Source organism: Vulpes vulpes, chromosome 13 (assembly GCF_048418805.1).
Source record: "Vulpes vulpes isolate BD-2025 chromosome 13, VulVul3, whole genome shotgun sequence".
NCBI classification, from domain to species: domain Eukaryota; kingdom Metazoa; phylum Chordata; class Mammalia; order Carnivora; family Canidae; genus Vulpes; species Vulpes vulpes.
Genome location: NC_132792.1, coordinates 33,282,929 through 33,292,656, shown reverse-complemented (window position 1 = coordinate 33,292,656; position 9,728 = coordinate 33,282,929). Strand labels below are relative to the sequence as shown.

Genomic DNA, 9,728 nt, shown 5'->3' with positions numbered 1-9,728 from the left:
AGTAAAGTTCATTCTTGGTCTTCTCTTCCTAAATTTGTTTTCAGTTGTTAGATTTAATCACTAAACAAGACCAAAAGAGAACTTTATTTTACATGACTTTATTTTCCATTTAGAACCATTTTATGCTTTACTTAAAAAAAAAAAAAAAAAAAAAAAAAAAAAAAAAAAAAAACTCACTCTGCTTTTAATAGTTCTAAAAGCATTTTAACCAAAATCTTGATTTAGGAAGACTTAAGACATTGTGCATTATTTTAAATATTTTCATTCTTTCAATAACTATTAAAAATAAGTTCACAATTAGGGTTTCAAATGTCCTAATCATATCTAGTTTGTTTTCATTTAATATTTTATCAATCCCATCATGTGCATACAGAAGTTAAGGTGATATATAAATTTTTATCTCTTTCAGACACACTGATGATAATTAGCTCCTAATCTAATTACTATTTCATTTATTCAGAAATAGCATTTAGACATAAAAACCAATGTCTCACTTTGTAAAATAACCTTTGGTTAATTTACACAAATCTAATACAGCATGTTGTGTAACTTTTAAGTAATACAATGAATTTCACTACTATCATTTTAGTTTTTAATATTTATTGTGTCAGCAGGGCTGAGAATATCACATGGTTCAGTCTTCTGGAGGAAGTTATATAATAAAAGCCTAGCGCCTTTGAATATTAAAAACATCCCAAAGGCCAGGAGTCCTCTTAAAGGATTTGAAAGGTAAGAGATTTCAGAGAATTTCTCTCATTTTCAATATGTAAAGTAACTAGTTTAAGTCACTTTTTGAAGACTTAGAAAAGTGTTCCTTAGGCCATTGAATAAAGCTACTAAAACCACAAGAATTTAGAGATCTTGGTCCTAGGCTACATAATGGGTCATCAAAAAAGAACCTGTCACTTAGTTACTAAGTAAAAGTGAGTTAACATCCTATGCCAAGCAAGGGTCACACTTCACTTCCCTCATTTGTAAAAAGAAAAGGTGGCCTGGCCAGTGCCATACGGATTCTCTGCTAACTGTAAAATGTGGACTGATTTTCTTCTCTTTCTTATAGTCCATGTGTATATAAACTTTTTCTTTAAATCAAAAATTTTTATGCACATAACCATGTTGGTGTATTACCCTTAGTTTAAAAATGTACAACTACATAAATAAAAACTATTGTTTCTTCAATATTACTTGACATTTCTTCTGTAATTTCTTTATTTAAAAAAGTAAATGTAACAAGATACTTAAAAAAGGCTAGATACAAAAGTAGTTAAGCTGCTCACGAACATTTAAAATTTTCCAAAATGTATCTTCAATAATCATGATCTTATAAAACATTTTACAGTTATCAGAAAGTGCCCAGGCTGAGTTTACATAACTGAAATACCTCAGTACAAATGTCTGATTAGAACTGAAGTGCAGTAACCTCCTGACTGACTGCTCATTGAAACAGGGATACAAAGAAAAAAAGTTGATTGTGATAAAGTATTGTGCATTGGCCCCATCATATGTACAAAAAAGTGCCCTTACTCAAATGAACAAATTACATGCAAAATATTAGTGATATCATTTAATATCCTAGAGCTCAATGCAGCTAAAATAAACCGCAATAAAAGTGGTTTTTATAGGTAAAAGTGATTTCATCTCTTAAGATCTGAATGTCCAGAACTTTTTACAAGTTCCATATACATGATACACAATTGCAGCCAACCACAAATTAAACACCATAAAAAAAGTTAAAATGAAAACACAGAACATACTTAATTTTTTATTTTGAAATTCCCTATTCCCTCTATACAAGAACCTTTGCTGAAACACTTTCCACAAAGGCAGCAGTGAATTTTCAGAACATTTTACATTTTTCCCCTCAGCAAAAAGATAAATCACAGTGTAAATTATGTTGTTCTGCTGTCATCTTTGGCTGGGGTTAGACCCAGAAGTTGTCAACTAGCAAACCATTATAGTCAAATGTTGCTAGTGCTCCTCAGGCCTGTAAGCTACAAACTCAGCAAGGAATGTTTGCATTTAATCTCTTTAAGGTACCACCAGGGGGTGTGACAGCATTAACTTCCATAAACTTTTATAGACAAATGGAAAAAAATCTACAAAATTAGCTAGTAATATTACACAGCAATACACACTTTTTATACTCTACACAAAACCAAAATTCTTGGTCTTAATGGCGAGTAGCAACTTCTGTTTGAGAATCTGTTTAGAGGAATAGAGTGGGACGTAAAGTCGAGAAATACAAGTGTTTGCAGTAGGAAGATGTTGGTCATCTGGTGGTCTTATTGTGATTGAGGGCATAGGCTGGAATCCTTCTTCACTGGCTGGTAATGATGGGCTTGATGTCCAAAAGTAAACCTGAACAGGAATATAAGAATTACAATATTTGGCTTTTAATGGATTAACATTAATTCTGACAGTATGTACACAGAGTCCCATTCTTCCGTTAAAACCTACAGAGGGCTATTATTTTGAACTGGGTTTTAGATTTATTTCTTGTTCTGAAAAGGGTCAGAAAAGAAAAAAGTGTTGGGGAGGTAGGAAAATGACTATGTTTCAGGACCTCAATTTCTCAATGGGCCTTTCCAGTGGCTTTTAAAGTATCTTTTAGTGGAAATAGGGCGTAAATAAGGTCTCCAAAAAAGTCTAAAAATTCATATAGGTTATCAAAAAAGTTGTTTTGCATTTTATCTACCAGCAAAATAACCCAGTATTTTCAGTACTACACTGTGAAACAGAAATAAATGTAGTAAGACAATTATTATAGTAATATCTACTTTGTGTGACAGTGTAAGTGTAAATAAGATAAATGTTAACTTCTGTACTTTATATCATTCCTCATTGATCTATACATACATACACATATATTCTTCCAGTGTTCAGTTCCTATTTCTTAAAGGTAAAGTTTTTTAAATCTAATGCATTCCAAAGTATACAACTAAACAGACAAATGTATCCAATATCCCAAAGTGACTAGAAAATCTAAACGAACTACAGTTGTCCCTTGAACAACATGGGTTTGAACTACATGACTCCACTTACATGTGGATTTTTTAGAAGTAATCTCTGCACCCAATGTGAGGCTCCAAACCACAATCCCAAAATCAAGTCGCTTACTCCAACCCGAGCCTACCAAGTGCCCCACATGCAAATGTTTTTTTTATAAATACACCACATACAGTACTATAAATGTATTTTCCTTATGATTTTCTTTAGCTTACTTTAAGAATACAGTTATACACATAACATACAAAATATGTGTAATGGACACCAATGTGTTATTGGTAGCCTTCTGGTGAATAGTAGACTATTATATTAGTAAAGTTTCAGGGGGAGTCAAAAGTCACACTCAGATTTTCAACTGCATTATCATTCAAGGGTTAACTGTAATTTGCTTTTCTGAAAATCATTTTAATGAGAAATCTCATCTAATTCTATATAGAAGGGGGGCACAAAAAGGATCCCTTCTAAGTGTCAGGGTCTACAAAATCTTCAAAGAACTTTATAAAAGATGCTCTAGAGATAAAGCTGCTCCAATCCACTCATTTTACAAGTAAATTTCTCCAAAGATGGATAATGATTAGCCAGGATAGATAACTACCATTGCTGGACATTCTTAAAGTTGGAAGAAAAGAAATACTATACGACTTTTCAGAATTTTTACTAGTGATCTGTGACTAAGAGGGGAAGGAACTACCCAGTAGTCCAAAATACCCTATAATTTGCAGGACTAATAATTCATGGAGAATAGTTTGCTCTGAATAGTCTATTATATATATTCTTATGTCCTTCAGGTCTTCTCAGACACATCAGGATAAAACCAACTGTGAAGCATTCTTCCCAAAAGAGGAGAGGGAAATATATACCCCTTGATATACCCTACAAATAGAATGATTAAAGCTGTTTATAGGAGATTCTGAGGCCATTTACAAAGGGAGATCTTTATCTTCCATTAGAAGATGGAAACTGTAGTGAAATTTAACTTGACTGACTAGACTAAGGATTTATTGGTTTAAAAACAGAAAATTAAAACTAGGTTTAGATAGCCAATCATTTCTGGTTTTATATGGACCCTTTCTTAAAGAAACAAGGTGCCAGAAAGAACCCTGACCATGAAACCAACAAGGACAGATATGCTATTAGGACCAATTATATGGAATCTACTACCTAGGGAACAACCTAAATGGAAATTACCAGAGTGGCTAAACCAAAAATAGAACTGACAGCTAAGACTACCTAAGAACTTATCTCACTATAGTACAGAAATATGGAAGGTTCCTGGGACCATGTAAAAATTAAGGAGTGCTAAATGCAGAACCCCACCCATCCGAAAAATAAGTTACTGTCTCAACTGAAGATAAATGGAAAACTCCCAAGTATCTGGGCTTTCCCGCACACCTAACCATTTTCCCTCTCAAATAAAATTGAAGGATATATCTAGAAAGTGGATCATTTTTACATATATTCCAAAAGTGGTATGGTTTTAGTTACTGAGAATTAAGGCTGGCTTGAGAGGGGAAATGTTGCAGGGAGTATGAGTTGAAAGATCTCAGGTTTTTCCAGGTAAGGAAAGTCCCTCAAATTTCTAAAAGAAAGTCAGGTGAAGATTGCTTTTCAAGATTAATGGACAGGTTGATTTGGTTATATACTCAAAAGTTGGACATAGATTCCACCGACTTATAGTAGGCTTTTCTCTATAACCAAAGTTTATATTATCTAGTTGATGATTCTGATGAGTAGGTAAGATTAAGATCATGGGCTTAATACCCACAAGCTACTCTATTCCTAGTATACAGATAACATCAAGATTATTTTATTCAAAAATTGTGCAACGCGTGGGTGGCTCAGCGGTTGAGCACCTGCCCCTGACCCAGGGCGTGATCCGCAGTCTCAGGATCAAGTCCCACATCAGGCTCCCTGCCTGGAGCCTGCTTCTCCCTCTGCCTACGTCTCTGCCTTTCTTTCTGTGTATCTTTCATGAATAAATAAAGAAAATCTTAAAAAAAAAAAAAAAAAAAAAGGAGCAGCTAGCATATATAAGCAGTATAGGGAAAAAGAAATATGTCTCAACTGAATAAACCGGTATTATCTTCTGGGACTAAGGACAGCATATCAGTGAAATGCATTTCACTCTGCTTACAGGCTTTTTTAATACTTCAGGTTTTCAGTTCTAGAGTAGAAAAACTAAAACTGCCCTAGATATCCACCTTTGTGCAATTTCCTTAGCCAAAATTAAAATGGCCAACCACTGTTTACAAGCTTAAAAGGTTATCATACACAGTATTTTAAAATTTCATATTTTTCTTCTACAAATTTTGTGAATTTTTAACTTACAAGATCTTGTCGTTCTGTCATGCTCATCTTCTCTACTATTGACCAGAACCAACGCTTAAACTGCAAGAGCTTCTCAGCATTTTCTCCTAAGAATGAAGAATATAAATCCAGTATACTGTACCAGTTATTTTAAAATATTACTTCTTATAAAAATAGATATAAAATTGAAATGTTATTTAGGATCAGGAGTCTTAGTCCTAATTTCCTGTATTAGGAATTATTTGCATAATTGTAAAACCTCTACAGCTCATTAATCAACCCTGATTTAGGATGACCAAGAAAAATGGACTGACAGCCTCAAAATTCAGAATCACAAGGCTTTAATCCCAGCTGTAACTCATGAGTCCTCTCATGAACTTAAACCAGTGCTTCACAAATTTTAATGAGTTTACAAATCATCTAGGGGATCTTTTTAAAATGCACGTTTTCATTTACTAGGTTTGGGGGGAAGGGCTAAAAGGAACGAAGATTCTGCATTCCTAAAAAAACTTCTAGATGCTGCTGCTTATCTGAGGATGTTTGGTGAGGTATTTATCTTCCCCTCTTCAGTTTTTGGTTTGAAATGAGACAAATTCTTATCTCAACAAGCACTGAAAATTATATTAAAAAGCATAAAAACCATTATATAATGAATCTGTATGTTGCCAAACAAAGAAAAAACAATATTTATCCAAATATAACTTACTAGAATTTAGCTGAAGCTGTTTGCAAAATATGAAAAAGGGAGGAAAACTGGTACCTTCATGTACACAGTAATTTTGAACACATGGGGAATTTCTTGGAGCTTCCAATGTTTTACTGTATAATTCTATTCTTAGGCTTATGGGACTTTGAAAACAGAGTTCCAGCAAATCAGGCACTAAAACTAAATGTTATTCTAGGAGGATTATTACTACAACTTGCTATTCTTTCTAGATTCTCCGAGTGTGTGTTGTTTCTAAGTGAGCTTTCCGTCAGTTCTACAAAGCAAACACCATGTGGTTAAATTATTTAATTAGAGAGTCTAACAGAAATGAATTAGAAAGACCAACAGAATTGTCAAATGGATTATTTTTTCTTAGTTTATAAAAAACCTTTTATGTACTTGCTCACCACAGAGAACTTTTACTTGTATTCATACTAAACCAACCACATATCCTTTACAACCTAGCAAAATAAGCAAAGAATTAAGAATAACCTAATGGCTAAGCCATCATCTTAAAAATATAGACAAAAAACTTTAAACAACTTAATAACACAGCATTTCTAAACCCTATAAGTATATCTAGTTTATTCCTTAAAACATTCAAAAAATTTCGTACCTGATTCATCATTGAAAGAAGTGAAACTGATCAACATCTGAACATTAACTTCACCACAGCCATTTACCAAAAGCCTAAAATCTTCTGCTGTTAAATCTTCTAATGAATTTTTTGGAAGCACATCCAGTAGACCTTTCCTCATTGCCTACAGAATATTTTAAAAATTACCTTTTTATTAGTCTCAGTACTTTATTTTCCACGTAGCATTACTGTTAAAGCCCAACATCGAATTTTAGCAGCCTAAAAATACTAGTTTTCATTTTAAACCAGAAAGAAAGAAATTAAGTTCTGTATTTTGAATTTAACAGATTCAAAAGAGGCAGAGGGGGAAAAAAAAGAAAGGCATCATGCATAGGCCACAGGCTTGAAAGTAAAATAGTATTGTTATATACCAGGATTTAACTGAAATAATTATATTAACAGGCTAGTCATTAAATAGCTTCAATTTGTCAAACATGCTATCCTGTCACATCCTATGAAAAGTCTCATAATGACAAATCCAAAATCTAGACGCTTACTGAGAAATTACAATGGCTCTAAACACCTTACATTATTAATACATTTAATTCTATCATTTTACAGAAGGGAACCAAGGCATAAAATACTACGTGGTTTGCTAATGTCATATGTAGCTAAAGGGTGTTGTAGCCATGATTAGAATCCTGACAGTATGGCTCCAGAGCCTGCATAATTATTCCTAGCAGGGATCAGAACACTTGACATACACAGCAGGCCTGATGTGGCTCTTTAGGAGGCCCTCACTAGGGGGCATGGTCCTTGGCTGGCATCTTGAAACTTGGCTTTACTGATATGGCTATTTTGAAAGCCTGGAGCAATGAACCCTGCTTTATTAGCTTGCCTAGGCTGCGCAAACAGTGTAATCTGTGATGAATTTCGGTAATCTTGGCTGGCTGCATAGGCAGAAAATGCTTACAGGACTGGCTTCAAAAAAACAAAACAAAACAAAAAACCCTGGGCTGCAACTCTTACAAAGTACAAACACTGTATAGTGTTTCTGTAGTTCACTGCTGAAGGAAAGAGGTATGTTCTTTGTGACAGCACATGGCCTGAGAGAGAGAACTTTGGAAGGCTACACCTAGAGTCCTCTGGACTTGGTCTGATGTGCTTTTTTTCCCTTGCTGTGAGTCTTTCTGCTATAATAAACCATGGCTATAATTGTGTTGGAGTCCCTCTAATCACCTAAACAAATGGGTGGTAGAAGGACCCCATAACAGTAGTTATTTCCTTTCCAAACTTTTACACTCCAAATTGATTTTCGGATGATTACATGGTTTTTTCAAACCATTTTACCAAAAAAGATACTGCTTGGTCTGGAGTCAGGTGTAATTTACATTGTACATAAGTTAGTCTGGTTTAAAAATTTTAACCTTTGATAGGCAAGCTGAATACACAATGAACTAGTTTATAGTTTACCACACATGAAGACACAAACAGCCTCATCAAATCAAAGAACACTTTTGAGAAAGTTACTCACATGTAATGGCTGTTCTGCAACTACCAACATTCTGTGTTCTGCATATTTCCGCACATACTCATAAACATTCTGGGGAGTCACTGGTATATTTACACCATTAGGAATAAGTTCAACCTGTAAAAAAAATTTGCACTGTCATTTAAAAGCAATTTTGTCAAAGCAGTAATAAGTCCACTGTTCATAAAACACTGTGCTAAAATTCTAAAATCTAAAAGACAATTCTGAGGGCATCTGGTGTCACAGTCAGTTACACGTCCAACTCTTGGTTTCAGCTTAGGTCATGATTTCAGGGTAGTGAGATCGAGCCCCAGGTCAGGCTCTGCGTTCAGTGCAGAGAGTCTACTTACAGTTTCTTTGTCTCCCTCTGCCCCAACCCCCTTACTGTCTCTAAAATTAAAAATAAAAAGATAATTCTGTATATGACAAGTATCTAAGAGATGCAAAAATTTTAGACCTGAATAAGTACAAAAAACTCTTCTTTGAGTCCATCTCATTAACTTTCCATCTCTCTTTCTGCCTGTCAGCTGTTAGGTCTTTTCTCTGTAGGTTTGTGTGCTTCTTGTTCTGTCCCCAAGTAAATGGTTTCTATGTAAGAAAAGTAAAACAGACTAACCAAATTCTCTTGCCAGAGTCAGAAAATTACATATTTGCTTTACCTGTCCTCCACCCTCTTCTTTACACAAGTCAATTGCAAATGCCAAATCCATTGCAGAGAAAACAGCATCAGCATCTGAACTCTGAGAAGCAAGGATGAGTTGCCGTAAACTCTCATACATCACAGGGTCAAAAAAAGCAAAATCATGCCAATTGACCTAAGAAAGCAATCACATGAAACTCAATTATGAAACATCTTTACTGAATTTTATCTAATTTGAAGATCTAGAGAATATTCCACTAAATATAACTGATTTAAAAAGGTAAAATGTTAATCTTTGATAATTATTTAACTTACAAAGTATAAAAAGTGTAATATATATTTTGAAAAAAAATTTAAGGCCAGTAAGTGGAGGAGTTTAAGTTCCAAAATAACTTATTTGAAAAACCTGCACTAATTATTAAACAGGTGATTATGCTGAGCAGCTTGTTCTTATATATACATCCTACTTAGTCTTGATTATAATCTAAAATATAGATTATTAATTCTAGACGATGAATCTGATGCTCAAAGGAATTCAGCAACTTGCTGAAGATCAGATCATTGGGTTAGACTTGAGTCTATTTGACTCCATGATCTTTTTCATAAACCTTGTTAAAGGCTTAACACATCAACATTTCTGAGCTGCTACTGAGCTTTAAATCTACTTCTTTGTACAAGAACATTTTAGCTGGAAAACTAAGAATTCAATAGGGTCAGGGTTTTTACATCATTATATATGTGTACATACATATATACACACACACACATATATAATGATATACTGTATTAGAAAACTATTCATCAGTGGGTTTGATTGAAGAAAATTATTAGACTACAGCTTAACATTCTAATTCATATCACATGTGTGATATACATTGCTGGAAAAGACCAAAATATTTCATTGTTTTGTCAAGTAATTTCTTTATAATACCTTTAGGAACACTGGCAGTTGTGTTTTAAA

General features: G+C 33.9%; 1 protein-coding gene across 5 annotated transcripts in view; it reads right to left on the bottom strand.

Annotated features, from left to right (window-relative positions):
- Window positions 1-1,181: 1,181 nt before the first annotated feature.
- Window positions 1,182-9,728, bottom strand: part of UBR5 (ubiquitin protein ligase E3 component n-recognin 5) — a 136,744-nt gene continuing 128,197 nt past the window's right edge. For all 5 annotated transcript variants that reach the window (XM_072734125.1, XM_072734121.1, XM_072734122.1 and 2 more), the window contains 5 exons: window positions 8,787-8,942; window positions 8,131-8,244; window positions 6,636-6,780; window positions 5,335-5,420; window positions 1,182-2,358 (listed from right to left, as the gene is read on the bottom strand). In XM_072734125.1, the coding sequence (XP_072590226.1) occupies window positions 2,146-2,358; window positions 5,335-5,420; window positions 6,636-6,780; window positions 8,131-8,244; window positions 8,787-8,942 (714 nt within the window). In that variant the 3' untranslated portion in view covers window positions 1,182-2,145. The remainder of the gene's footprint in view (window positions 2,359-5,334; window positions 5,421-6,635; window positions 6,781-8,130; window positions 8,245-8,786; window positions 8,943-9,728) is intronic.